At 42.0% G+C, this 15384-nt stretch overlaps 2 protein-coding genes across 7 annotated transcripts in view; one reads left to right on the top strand and one right to left on the bottom strand.

Annotated features, from left to right (window-relative positions):
- Positions 1-4213, bottom strand: part of LOC127004412 (trichohyalin-like) — a 72318-nt gene extending 68105 nt beyond the window's left edge. For 2 of the 4 annotated variants that reach the window (XM_050872266.1, XM_050872272.1), the window contains exon 1: positions 4021-4213. Coding sequence is in view for 1 of the 4 variants with exons in the window: in XM_050872257.1 (XP_050728214.1) it covers positions 140-165 (26 nt within the window). In the remaining 3 variants the exon portion in view is untranslated. Of the gene's footprint in view, positions 1-139; positions 206-4020 lie in introns of those variants that run through there. The other 2 variants (XM_050872257.1, XM_050872231.1) reach the window with 2 other exon arrangements.
- Positions 1-15384, top strand: part of LOC127004501 (uncharacterized) — a 110588-nt gene that overhangs the window by 70261 nt on the left and 24943 nt on the right. The window lies entirely within an intron of this gene.

Genomic DNA, 15384 nt, shown 5'->3' with positions numbered 1-15384 from the left:
CCCAGCGTCTGGTGTGGTACAGAACGTGTGCTCAATGGGTCAAACAGATTCCCTATCCTGCCACCCTGACACTTGGATGGCTCCCCTCTCGGCTCCCCCCCTGACCCCTCCCCTCCCCTGAGTTTGTCAATTGCCTTACCTCACTTTGTACATGTGAGGAAACATGTCCCTTGCTCCGCTCTGCTGTTCCCCGGACGACGGCCTTCTGCAGGGAGAGAGGAAGTTTTGCTATACGTTTTATACAAGATTCTATTTGTAGTATGTCAACTGAAAGGACTGTATCTGATTTAGTCATGGCCGCATCAACTGAAATATGCAAAACCTATTTGGGATGACTTCATCTAGGACTACGAACACTATAGTGAAAATAAAACAAAACTCCTTGGCCAGAGTAAGTTGGCTACTGATAAACTTTTTTCCTCTAAAGAGATGGTCCCTACGTAATTATTGAATACTAGGAAACTGTTGGACTACAAAGTAACATTGAGTAAGAATTGTTTACCTATTCGGAAATGGTTCAATGAGTTCGGAAAGTGTACAGCAAAACTCTTGGGCTGTAATGCGAAGGAATGGGTGACTAGAGATAATAGGAAAGCTATGGAAAGATTACTGTCTGAAGAATATAAGGTCGAGAAGAGCAATAACCAGAACATTTTGATGTGGCAAATACTATAAGCAATAATCGGTGCACAACACTCACGGCTTCAAAATTGTGGGAAAGTTATAGTTAGCTTGCACTTCTTTTCAGTAAGTTTCAGTAAGAGGACAGGAGCAAGCCCCAGTAATGCGGGTCGTTCCTGGATCAGCCATTAATGATGGGGAGTAACTCGCTCAAATACCTTAAAATTATGGCTGTCCTAATAAGCTGCGGTTGCATGATGTCAGTGGTTTATATGAAATTTAGAAGGTTATTAAATTTTAAGGCCATCTCTTTCTATTTCAGATTATCTACATTCTACGTCAATTGAAGAGAAAATATACTCTTCCAGAAGTAAATTATACTTGACTAGCATTCGACCCTGCACTTCCGTGGTGCAGAGGTTAGCGTGCCTAGCCACGAATCCGCGGGCTTGGGTTTGAATCCCGGCCCGGGCAGTCGGTGCGCAGCTCACACAGCTGTTCATCATCCCTTTCGGGCTGGTCAATAACTTGGTACCTTGGGAAAACTGAGAAGGTGAATTGTGATGGATATTGCACTTGTCCTGTATTCCGGGGTGATTGGTTCATACCCACCACAGGCTCAAGGGCCAATGCAGCGGAGATGAGCACTGCGGCCACGCGCAGCTATGGAACATGCTCCTTACTTTATCTTTACCTATAACTAAATTATGCTTCCCATTATGTCCGAAATCACATACAAAAAGAACACAGTTATATATTGTTTTCAACCATGAATTTCTCTTTAATTAATTGGGATTTTACATGTCTATTTTTTCCACCGACTAGACAATGCCCTTTACGCCCACAATCAACCTCAGCTCTTATAATAAAATGTTTCATCTGTCAATGATTTAGTTCCCTAGAATGCGCTAGAAAACAAACACACAAAGAAAAAATGTGACCAAATAATTTTGTTCAGCGCCAACAAGTGTCACGACATCGCCTCAGGAAAAGGCGCGAGCTGCCATCACAACATTGTGATTAAAGAAACTTCACCACACATATGTGTGAGAGGAACTTGCTGTAAAGTTTTAAAAGATTTCTTTTGATTTTTTTCGCCGTTTCAGTTTGTAAAAAAAACGACCACGGTAACAAAATCTCAAACCTAACGTTAGTATGGCGTGAAATAATTATTACTGTATACGGAAACTAAACAAATGCTCATCATCAAAATAATTTTCCGATACATTCCCAACATCTATACATCCACCACTTTGTCGATCCAGGCATGAGGATAAATCTTATGTCTGTACGAAGTTAGAAGCTTCTGCTGACGTACGCGTCACTAAGTCACTGGCGGATTGCCAACACTCGTGGGCCGAACCTCGGCCGCCGCCACCCCGTTGACAACACTTAACCTTGATCTCAAAATGGTCCAAGCCTTCCCCTCCACTCGAACATATACAACGAATGAGCATTCCTCCAAATTTTGTAGGCAAAGGGTAAATGCCTCACAGCCTTCCCCTTCTCTCGAACATATACAACGAGCAAAACTTTTTTTACGGGAAGATAGACAGTGAACGCCACACAGCCTTCCCCTTCTCTCGAACATATACAACCAGCGAACATACTTACATGTTTTTTTTTATACGAAAAGTGATTGCCAAGCAGCCGGCCTTTATCCCCTTGTAGAGCAAAGATCCACTGGGACGACGGTGAAGAGAGCGTAGGCAGAGAATCTTTAACTGTATGATGCCCTAGCTCTGCCCTGACCATAGCTCCCGCAGGACAACGGGTTGCTGGCTAGGGGTGTGGCAAAGTGGGGCAAGGGGCAAGACTTCTGAACATTCTTGAAAATACAGCCCAAGGTGGTGAACATTCTACTACTCGTTTCCATCCAGTCTCAAAATCCATTTTAGAAAGTTTTCATTAATAAATATGAATAACAAATACTTAGGGAATAGGAACGGGGTCGGAATAGCTCAGTGGTAGAGGGCCTGAGTGCTAAAACGAGGGTTCGGTAGCTCAAGTCATTTCTAGGTTTCTGGGTTGTGTTGTGCTTGTCCGATGAATGGAATGGTTTGCCTTCCTTGCAACGTACCTGACCAAGAACTCTCCTCTTTTAGGAGTATCCCTATATAATAAACGACTCGAAAGAAAAAAAATATTCATACCCTAACTCTCTTTGGCTGTAGATTAATTTTCTTGTAGTCAGTTAGTCCTAATTTTTTTCAAGCTTACGTTTCGGCATGCATATCTGCTGAAATTATTTTTAACAGTTTATATTATATAACCTCTAAATGTCACTAATGAACAAAGAACTCCGCACCTCCGAACCTTTACTTACCAGACTCATTATGAGGTCATCACCATTGTTTATTTTCCAACATATGCTAAGTAACTGTCTTCGTCTTGGGTTCCGAATCCGCATATAAAACCAAAGCGTCGATAAAAGATTGAATAACTTATGTTCCAGAGAACTTTAATCAGATCATTAAGTCGTGTTTTTAATAATATTATCAGTGAAATCTATTATTCAACACTATATTTGTTCAGGTTTTCAACTTCAAACCTCCCTTAATATTACTATTCCTTATCCCTTTCCGCTCCTGATGTTCATATAAACTTATTTAGCATCAACCCTACCATAAACTCTTCTCATAAGGGTTTATTGCAGGCTCAGCTGTTTTCTTTTAACACATTTCTCATCTGTCGAATTCAACGATGAACCGACAGGAAAGGTTCAGTAATGGGCTACTTTCCAAAACTGGCCCGTGGCCAGCATCACCTTAGAAACGCAGGGCTTTGTGGGGCTCCCTAACTCCCTAACACACACACACACACACACACACACACGAGACAGAGAGAGAGAGAGAGAGAGAGAGAGAGAGAGAGAGAGAGAGAGAGAGAGAGAGAGAGAGAGAGAGAGAGAGAGAGAGAGATCAATGGCGTTCACATAATTTATTTTTGTGTAAGTTTTTAGTACCGTAATTCAGACACAACATTGATTTCTGTACAAAACATAAGCTGCTGCCACAGTCAGGTTTGTTTTCATCATCTTGCGCCACAATATTTACAATGCAACAACGCCATCGTATTTCACACGTATTAATTGAACTGTACGTCGCATAACTAAGGTGTAGTGTGAGAACAGTAGGATATCCTTTAACTTCTAATACTAAGCAATACATTTAAAATAAGGTCAATTGCAAAGTTGTAAACACCATTGAGCTCTTTGTGAAGGTGAAATCCATCACCCTGTTCTCCAGACATGTAACTTTTTGTCAGCGCTGAGGCCACAGCATTTAGCGCCCATCACTTGCCCATAATGAAAAGTTTTTGTAACACACACACACACACACACACACACACACACACACACACACACACACACGCATCAGCAAAATGGGGTCAACTCACCGTGGTGGGCCAAGGTGCGTGAAAACGTCCTGCAGCCTCCGCTCCTGGCACACACACAGGTAGGCGACCCTCCCGCACCACTGAACCTCGCAGGGTGGCGGCGCTTCTGAGGAAGGAGGGGTGGTGGCGCTGGCGAGGGGGAGGGAGGGGCGCGAAAGGAGGGTACCTTGCTCTCTGCTAGGGGAGACCAAGGCTATTGCTGCTGCTTATGATGATGATTTAGTGAATCGTACAGAAGTAAAAAGAATAATGTAATCAGGGATGGTGTTGGCTGTCGTGTTATTGGGATAAAAAAAAAGGGACAGAAAAACTGGCTTGCTGTTGTAGCTGGTATTTCAAAGGCAACGACAATCAGTACACAAGACATGGCATTGTTCTTGCGGCATTGGTACGCGTGCAGGAATAATGTGACTCGAAAGGAAGAAAAGGAGCACTTGGATGCATTTTTACCGCGGTGGTGAAGAAAGAAAGAAAGCCTATCCAGCAGGTGGGCGCGTGCCAAAGCCAAGCCAGCTATTTCGGTGCCGTGTGCGTCAGAAGCCAGGCATGGTGGTGGGCCCGCCGCTCCCTGCAACCTTGCCCTGCCCCGCCCACACGGCCCGCTACGCAATACTTGGGGACAACTGCTCCGCTGCTGTAATCGAGGCAAATCATTTAAATTAGCAGTGAGTTGAAGTATATAAATAGTACTTGTAATATGGTACTGGTTTGGTCCAGTGTTACCGTGGGTACCATGAAAATGGAAAAATATATTCCGTGTTCATTTATAATCCTCTTTGGCATATTTTCTCCATGTATATGGATATCTATTTGATTTTGGAACCTCCTTAATGTAGTGGTTACCATGCCCAACTACGAATCCGCGGGCCCAGATTCGATCCCGGTCTGGGTAGTCAACCACCACCTACCCCAGCTGTTCATCCCCCCTCTCGGACTGATCGATAAGTAGATACCCGGGGAAACTTAGGGAAGGTAAACTTTTATAACCCTGATGTCACATTTTCCTAGCGTACTGGGGTCATGTATTTTACCCACCACAGACTAAAGGGCTAATGAGGCGGAGATGAGCACCGAGGCCACACGCAGCTTAGCTTATGCCCCAACTTTACCTTCCTTAATACGTCACTTTGGCTGTACAAACATAGGTACAGATTTTCGATAAAGAGAAAATGTATTGAATAGAATGTACAAATAAATCTCCCTTTATGGCCTTTCTATAAGGTGAATACATCAAAAGAAAATATGTGTTTGGCACGGCGTGTGCCCAGGCCTGAAGGCTGTGAGGCCCCCGTCCCCTCACGCCCGTCATGCCCCGCACTCCGGATGCCCCGCCTGACGTAATCCTCATTGGAACGACGCTTCGCCAAAATTAGACGGACAAAAAGTTACTTCATAACTATATTTAAACGCAGCTTGAAAGTCGGCTAAACTTATGTAAAAGGTTCTTAGCTATCGCTTCGCATCGGCAGCTCCGACCCGCGGTGATTTCTTGGTGATCTCTTTGTTTGGTATGTCCTTTAATTTATTTTCCGTTGTTTACTATATTTGGTAAAGAATCTTCTTGTTGGGATGTTGCCAGTGGTGGGCGAAACTAACTGAAAAGTTAGTTTCGCTAACCGCTTATCAGTGGTGGGCACGGTTCCGCAACTAGCTTTTCCTTTGTGGATTAGCATCTTCGCTAACTTTCGAAAGTGATACCGGACCAAGTAGCTTCCGCTAAACTAAGGTCGGCTAACTTTATGTCCATTGACAAATTGTGACGTACAGGGGAAGAGTAATGTATATATTACGTTAAACAAAATAGCTGAGCAGTCATTCAGACCAAAAATTAATCAATCAATATATATATATATATATATATATATATATATATATATATATATATATATATATATATATATATATATATATATATATATATATATATATATATATATATATATATATATATATATATATATATATATATATATATATATATATATATATATATATATATATATATATATATATATATATATATATATATATATATATATATATATATATATATATATATATATATATATATATATATATATATATATATATATATATATATATATATATATATATATATATATATATATATATATATATATATATATATATATATATATCCTCTCCTTTGCTTCTGCCTTATCCTCCTTCTCCACTCCTCCTCTACTCCTTTTCTCCTCTTTCTTCTAATCTCTCTCCTCTTTCTCCTTTTCCTTCTCGTGTGTGTATATATATATATATATATATATATATATATATATATATATATATATATATATATATATATTTATATATATATATAATTGCAAAACGCTGCCATACAAATTTAAAAACAAATAAATAATACCTGATTAAGTCATGTAGACTGTAGGGAGGGGAGGGGAAGAGACGCCGGAGAGGAGGCGATGGTTGCTGACGGAGGGAAGAGGGAGACGTTTTCCGGCAATCGCTAATGGGAGTTAAAGAGCGAAGGAGAAGGATGGAGAGAATGAGGAGAGGAGAAAGATGGAGAGAATGAGGAGAGAAGATGGAGAGAATGAGAAGAAGAGGAAAAAGATGGAGAGAATAGGGGGAAAATGAGAAAAGAAACAAGAGAAGGAGAAAGAAAGAAAAAGAAGAGGAGGAAAAAGAGAGAAGAGTAGAAAGGGAAAAGAAGAAAGAGGAGGAGAAAGAGAAAAAGAAAGAGAGAAGGAGAAGGAAAATTAAAGAGAGAAGTAGGAGAAAATGAGAAAGGAGAGGAGAACGAGATTTTCCCTCTCCTTCTCATCTCTCTTTCTCCTCTTTCCTCTTTCTTCTTGACTTTCTCTTTACTTTTTGTCCTCTCCTCCTTTGCTCCCTCTCCCCCTTCTCTCCTTCTCCCCCTTCTCTCCTTATCCTCCTACTCCACTCCTCCTCTACTCCTTCTCTTTCTTCTAATCTCTCTCCTCTTTCTCCCTTTTCCTTCTCTGCTCTTTCTACCGCTCTCTCCTTCTGTCTTTCTCTAATCTTTTTCCTTCTCTACTCCTTCTACTCCTCCCTCTTCGCTCTTTCTTCTCCCCTTCTCCCTCTCCTCTCTCTTCTTTCTCTCCTTCTCTCCTTTCTCTTCTTATCTTTCTCGCTCTTCTTTTCTCCTTCATTTTTCCTTTTCTCCTTCTCTTTCTCCCTCCACTTTGCTCCTTATCCTCCTTTCCATCTCCTTCTCTCCTCCTTTGCTCTCCTTCTCTCCTTCTCTTTGTTTTGTTTTATATTTCCTCTTTCTCCTTTTCTCTTTTTACGTTTCTCTTTCACTTTCCAATTATCCTTCTCTCCTTTCCTTCATCTCTCTCTCTCTCTCTCTCTCTCTCTCTCTCTCTCTCTCTCTCTCTCTCTCTCTCTCTCTCTCTCTCTCTCTCGTTCTCCTTATCTTCTCTTCTATTCTCTTTTCCTCTTCTCTTTCTCCTCTCCTCTCTTTCTTCTTCTCTCCTCGTTCTCATATTCATCTTTTTTCATCATCCAGTCAAGAAAGATATATTTACCCACCACCAACGACAACAACCATGGACAATAACCCTTACTGTATGCGTTATTAATTATCTTTAAGACTTAGGTATGTAATGAAGCATCGGTGTCCATGTGTGTTAAGTTTGCCCATCGGAAATATGTAGAAAGCGGACTCATTCGTTTTCTGTGGCGAGGATCTTAAAGGGCCAGTGAGTCTATGTTTGCTGCCTCTTGTATATGTAACTGTAGCTAAGTATATTTGTAAGGAAGAGTCAAGGTAACGGCACGCTAGCTTGCACTAAACACACAAGACTGGTCTGATGGCACACCTTTAGTCGCGGAAGTAGTTTTTTTTTTTTTTTTTTTTTTTTTTTATCCCTATGGCCCCCATAAGGATCGAGTATGTAACACAGAGCCTGCTTGCTTGGTGACTACTTGTTCCTTGCTATTGATACTGTTAATTAGTGATGCAGTGAAACACTATTTTTTCTACCTATCTATGTGCCACTCACTCAGGAGTCAAAAACTTCGCTCATAAGCCACAGGCTGCCTCGCGACCTGAAGTGCCCTCCGTCATCAGAGACACGCCAGCCCTCGTCGACAGACCGACTTGGTCGGCGTCAGCCGATAGAGTCGGTCTGTCGGCACCCTCTTAATAAGTCGTCACCCGACAAAGGGCTGGCATGATCACCCCACGGGACAAAATATTTAAACAACAACAACATCCATCATTTTCCCTCACATCTGGTTGTCACCTGACCTCTCTCTCTCTCTCTCTCTCTCTCTCTCTCTCTCTCTTTTCACACACACACACACACACACACACGGCCCGGTAGCTCAGTGGTTAGAGCGTCTGCCTCACAATCAAAAGGAACGGGGTTCGATTCCCCGACCGGGTGAAGATAAGTTGGGTTTATCTTCTTTCACGTGTAGCCCCTGTTCACCTAGCAGTAAGTAGGTACGCGACGTAAGGCGAGGAGTTGTGACCTCGTTGTCGCGGTGTGTTGTGTGTGAGTGGTCTCAGTCCTCCCAAAAGATCGGTGTCTGAGCTCTGCTCCATCCGTAGGGGGAATGGCTGGCTGTCTGGAGAGAGACCCGCAGCAGACCAAGAGGTGAATTACACACACACACACAGACAGACACACACACATTATTCACACATGCATTACTCAACATCTTTCGACAGAAGACCCTCTCAACAGGAAATACAAGACTAAGCCGGAGGCTACAGCTTAACCTCAGACCTTACTCTCATTTTCGATTGGGGCAGAAGGAATTTGGTGTCTTTCAGTACCTCAAAACTCGATTTCTCCACCTGTCAACTCGACACAATGTTCCAAACACTTAGGTGTCACCTACACCTGTCTTCTACAATAAACATTCTCGGTCTATACTCAAAGTCTTAACAGGAAACTTCATATCTCCACTCTTACTAAATCAACTTCCTCGAGGTTAGGCGTTCTGTATCGTCTCCACTAGTTTTTTTTCCCATTCACAAATGCCGTACATATGCGGGGACCTTGTCCACCCCTTATGGAGTATGTTTCTCATGTGTGGGGGTGCTCCACACACACAGCTCTCTTGGACAGAGTAAAGAAACTTGTACATAGTCACTATGTAAAATTATCTCCCTCCTCCTACGAGTCCTACCCTTCCGCAAAACTTTTGACTCATTAGGTTGGGTAAATTTGAAAGAAAATGAATATATACAAGGTGTAATTTTAGTAGATAATTAAGTAAACATGCATTAATTCATTTTCTTCAATTTCGCAAACTCTGTACTCGGTAATCTGCACTCTGCACTGAATCTGTGACTCTGTAACGTTTAAAGTATATCCGCCACATCCTCTTTGTGTGTGATGCGGATGCGGATAATTACTTCATCACAAATGCGGATGCGGATGTTTCATTTTTTAAATTGCGGAAACACACACACACACACACACACATTTCACATTTATTTGTTATTTCTAATCTTATTTGCAATTCGTCTTTTCTTCATCCTGCAACACCTCGACATTTCTATCTCACCGCAACAGTATATAAGATGGGGGTTATTTGTAAATGTGTAGACGTGGGAGGAGGGGAGGGAATGTTCTTTCACATCAAAATGTTTCACTTTCAGTTTTTTTTGTTTTTTTTTATTATTTGCTTCCCTCCTTATGCATTATTTATCATTTCCTTTCCGTTCTTCCCTCTGCATTTTTTTTTTCTGAAAGAGAGGGCAGACAGAAAGAAAGGAAAGAAGGAAGGAAAGGAGTAATCAAGGCGGATGGGTGGGAGTAAGCGAAGGAGCAAGGGAGAAATGGAGAGGAAGAGAGAGGGAGTCACTTCACTACCCCCCCCCCCCCTCCTCACTCCTGATGGTTGTGTGTATGAGAGAGAGAGAGAGAGAGAGAGAGAGAGAGAGAGAGAGAGAGAGAGAGAGAGAGAGAGAGAGATGCATTATTCCAAAGTTCATGTTTTCAGTGGCAGATATGATGAGAGTTGATATTCCCTCAAGGGAAGAAGAGAAAGAGAGAGAGAGGAAGAGGTGGTGGAGGAGGAAACATGGGAACATGGAAGAGCAGGCAGCATAAAGCCTGTTGACTCATTACGAGGCTGCCTGCTTTAGTAAGAAGGAATAAGAGGACGTATAAAGGAGGGCATGTGTATATATATATATATATATATAGAGAGAGAGAGAGAGAGAGAGAGAGAGAGATATATATATATATATATATATATATATATATATATATATATATATATATATATATATATATATATATATATGTGTGTGTGTGTGTGTGTGTGTGTGTGTGTGTGTGTGTGTACCTAGTCGTATTTACCTAGTTGCGATATACAAGAAGTGAGCTACGCTCGTGTGGTCCCGTCTCTGAGTCTCAATTGGGCGAACTTCACTTTAAACTCGTTTATGTTTCTGGATTGAACAACATCTTTATCTAGGCTGTTCCATTGGTCGATGCATCTATTGCGGAAGCTTTATTTCTTTACATCTTTCAAACATCTTGTCTTTCTCTGCTTCCTTTCATGTCCTCTGGTTGCTCTCCCATCCCATGCAAAAATCCTCTCTATCGATTTTATCTATTCTCTTCAGAATCTCCCTGAAAACTGAAAACCCTGTGTGTGTGTGTGTGTGTGTGTGTGTGTGTGTGTGTGTGTGTGTGTGTGTGTGTGTGTGTGTGTGTGATAATAATAGTAAAAATTATAATAATAATAACAATAATAATAATAATAATAATAATAATAATAATAATAATAATAATAATAATAACACCGTTAGGCTGAAAATTTACAGATACTGAATGTAAACACTAATACAAGACTATGGTAACATAAAAGGGAAAAGGGGGATGGTTTGGGAGGGTTGGGGAATGCTAAAAATTGACACAAAAGGGGATGGGAGGGTAGTGTGATGGGGGCAGTGAGGGTGGTTGTGAGGTGCTTATCCACACCGCGGCCCCTTCGGTTGACAGGACAATCACTGCTGCACATTGTTTATCACTCGAACTGTTGCCGGTACTGCACTTAATTTGTAGCGGTCGGTACGCGGCGCACTAATGGGGGTAAGTTTGTTGTGGTGCCTGGTGAAACGGGTGGGGGGAGGCTGGTGGGGTGGCAGGAGACGGCGGTGGCGAGGGTGATGCAGCAAGTTGATGCCAAATTTTCCCTGGCGTCTGGTGCCTTTCAGAGAGACTTGGCAGACTCAGGGTAGTCAGGGCATTGTCGCAGGTGTGGTAAGCAAGTCCTATACTTGTAAAATGATCCTGAATGCCCTCTTCTGAACCCTATCAAGCTGCCTTCGTCAGGTGAGGGTCAGGGAAGATGAACACACCGGGGAGGCATACATGAGTTTGGGCAGTATAAATGATGTGTATATACTGCACAGCTCAGCAGTTGGTACCCCCAGCGCCCTGAGTCTACGCTGCATGTAGACTACAGCTTGTAGGAGGCTGCTTGGACGGTGTTGGTGACGTGCTGCTTCCAGTTGAGCTGGTCGTCCACCGTATTGTCAAGTAGTTTGTGGCCAGGACAACCTGGAGATGATGTGAGCCAACTTACAGCTGTGGAGGTGGCACTCCTCTTTTTTGAGGTACAGAAGTGCATCACCATGCACGCAACGTCCATGCCTGAAGGCTGTCGAGCGACGCTTGAAGAGGGGCGTAGTCTAGAGCCCCGTTGTTGACGAGGATACCCACGGTACTGTCGTCAACATATTTCCAGAGATGCGGGGTGTCCATGAGGGCGTCATTAATCAGTAGCAGGAAGCAGAGAGGACCAATGTTAGTGCCTTGCGGGACGCCACACGTCAGTAAGCCCCAGCTCGATTGCCGTACGATAATATGTGTATATATGTGTGTGTGTGTGTGTGTGTGTGTGTGTGTGTGTGTTTACCCAGTCGCATTTTTTTGTTGTAGTATTCAGGATTTTAGTATTATCTTGTTGACGTGTCTCATATCTACTGTTATCTTACTTATTATTAAGGTTGTGAGTAAATATTTCCTTTATTGCCGCTTCCTTTATTTTTTGGCGTTTTTTCTTCCATTTAATAGTTTATTAGATTTGTGAATGTTTTGAGACCTTATGAGTTATTCAAATGAATAATAACCAAAATATGATCATGACAGTGGGTAAAGAATGCTATTAATAACGCAGATATACTATCTCGTTTCCTACTTAACAAAATGATCTGACGTCATGTTTACTTACTACTAACCTTCAAACCTCCCGGAAAACCATAATAAAAGAGTGCAGAGATCAAAACAAGCGTGAAAACAGCCAAATAGGTGTGCGAACCCGCTCGGTAGCCCAAAGCCTCCCGCGGCTCACCACAGCTTAAACTTATCTATTTGTATTACTTCGGGCACTATCCTCTTTGTTTTCACTATTAACAATCACAGTTTGCACTATTGTTGTCAATCCACTCACCACCACCTCCACCACAGCTATAATTTATTTAATGCTTTCCACTACAGTCACTATCCTCTCTGATTTTTCTATTAACAATTACAATTTGCACCATCTTTGTCAACCCCTTCCCCCCCGACATCACCTTGAACACCACCACCACCACCACCACAGCTATAATTATCTATTCCTATGAACTGCAGTCAATATCCTCTTCGTTTTTACCCTGTCACAATTTGCACCATCCTTGTCAACCCCCTCCCCACGTCACCACCACCATCACCACCACAACTAAAATCTATCTACTCCTATCCACTACAATCACTATCTTCTTTGTTTTTACTCTGTCACACTCGTCTGTTCTGCTTAATAAAGCCTTAAGAAGAAGGTTATGTCCGTACTCTGATATCACCACATTGAGGCTGTGAGGAGGAGGAGGAGGAGGAGTTACTAATATGCACCCGATGTACAGTTTAAGGGTCAATTTCACAGTCCAACACAGTGGCTTTGTAGTCGCCCGAGCCAAACTATTTAATCTTCTACACTCCATTATGGTTAGGTTATCGACGCAACACCAGATACACAAGAGATTTCCTGTATAACTTCCTGAAATTTGTTAACTTCAATATCATCACCAAACACTACACAAGTAATTTTCGAAGTCTTTGGTATGGACCGTATTGGCTATACAGGCAGCGCCACACGTGGCCAGTCGGTGAACTGTCAAAGCAGTACTTTCCATAGAACTCAAGTTATGTATTAGAGTGCGTCTGAGGCTGCCTCCAGGGCCTCGGTGCAGCCACCGCTCCAAGCCAACGAATGCACACACTTTACTCTTTCCCAATTTCCTGTCTCTACTATTTGACATGGAGAAAAACTGAAATCGGGTAGGAGTGAAGTGTGTGCAATCATCGGCTTGGAGCGATATGGCGGCATCATGGCCGTGTATCCCCATCATGGCGAATTGTGAAAGTGACCCTTATATGAGATGTTTATGTCATGATGAGGGAATGAAGCGTCAGGTTAAAAAGAGGCACACCACATTTTGTGTCTCATTATTATTCTTTTGTATATTCATGGTAAAAAAATATGAACTAACCCAATGACAACATCTTCATTCTTTTCCCTCGGACCTTCCCACTGTATCATGATGTGGTGGGGAAGGGGGGGCTATTTCGTCATTAATATTTCAGTAACTATTAATCAGTACTAACGCGTTGATGAAGAAAGTGTGGGCTACTTGATTGCAACTTTTTCCTATATCACTGTGGGCAAAAAAAAAAATACCAAGAGGACGCGTCATACCTTAGCCCAGGGGTTCCCAACCTTTTTGTTCCTCTGTACCCCTTGGGCATTTTTATAGGTTCCCGTGTACCCCTAAAAAATTAAGATAAAAAAACGATGAAATTGTAATATTTTTATATTATTTTATAATGAAATCTGTATGTGTAGACTGATGACAGAATTTAAATAACAGTTTTGTGTACTCAAATGAGGAAATTGAAAAAAAAAACGACATGTGCAATTTGAATGCAGATTACAACACCATGTATTGTACAGTGGTAGTTATTTTCTCGGACCCAATGTACCCCCTGAAAAGTGCAAATGTACCACTGGGGGTACATGTACCCAAGGTAGGGAACCCTTGCCTTAGCCTAATGGAACGATGAAACCAAAGCTGTTACAATATTGGGCACTTTGTTGTTGTGGTTGTTGTTGTTGTTGTATTTGTTGTTTTCAGTCGCTGGCATACATCACCATGGTGTTCGGAATCCACATTCAGGATCTCTACATAACGGAAGTGATGAGGTCCATAACAAGTCCCTCCTTGCTGCCACGCTGCGTATAAAATGGAGGGACATTCATGATGCTTGCGATCACGACGTGGTTAGTCACGCTTCGTGAGGAATGGTTGGGTGTCTAGTATTGACGCTTTCCCTGCTGTCGTTAGTCTAATGTGGTTAAATAGTTTTTATGAGCAATACCACTGGAATTTCACTTGCTTTATGTAACCCTCCCCGTGTTATGAGACACTGCTGATCAGTAATTACCATCCACCTGATCAGACCCGAGACTCATCCGCTTATAATGACTTACATCTTTGTACTGGTGGCTGCGTCGCACAGCACGACTTCTAGAGTTAATTAAATGCGAGAGGAAACTGAATGCTAATGATGCCGTGGCAATATCCGTTATTTTTTTCAGCAATAATAGTGTGCTCTACCCATAAGCAAGTAGGTAAGTTACTTTCAATTAGGATGCTTGAGATTGTAATATTAAAGATAATATTATTTTGTGTTGTTGTTTAAAGATTGCTTCCTCCTCCTTCGCCAATTTATGGCGGCCCGTAACAGGGTGCCGACAGACCGACTCTATCGACAGACGTCAGCCGAGCCGACCAAATAGGTCTGTCGATGAGGACTGGCGTGTCTCTGTATTTTGTGTGTAATTTTCTATGGATATGGAGGTCATTGTTTTAGGAAAAAGGTTTATTACACTTGGATATAAAGAGACTAGAAAAGGCCGCTCCTGAAGATAGGTTGCCAACCAAATTCCCTTCCCGTCCATAAATGCATCTAATCACCGTTTAAAGGTTTCAATTGTGTTTGCTTCTACCATATACCCGCTCAGTTTGTTCCACTCATCTACCGCTCTGTTCGTGAACCAGTTTTTACCTAATTTCTTTTTTTAACTTGAACTTATCCAATCTATATCCGTTACTGCCTGTTCTCACATCAGTTTTTAATATAAGCACTTTATTTAAATCGCCTTTGTTGATCCCCTTAATCCACTGAAACACTTCAATTAAATCCCCACACACTCTAGGCCTTTCCAAGGAGTGCAAGTTGCTTAAGTCTGTGCGGTAAGTTTTAGTCATTCTCCTCTATTGCCTCAAGGGAATCTATAACCTTCCTACAATAAGGCACCAAAACTGAACAGCATAATCCAGGTGAG

This window comes from Eriocheir sinensis, chromosome 3 (assembly GCF_024679095.1).
Source record: "Eriocheir sinensis breed Jianghai 21 chromosome 3, ASM2467909v1, whole genome shotgun sequence".
Taxonomy (NCBI): domain Eukaryota; kingdom Metazoa; phylum Arthropoda; class Malacostraca; order Decapoda; family Varunidae; genus Eriocheir; species Eriocheir sinensis.
This window is presented reverse-complemented; position numbering and strand designations above follow the sequence as displayed.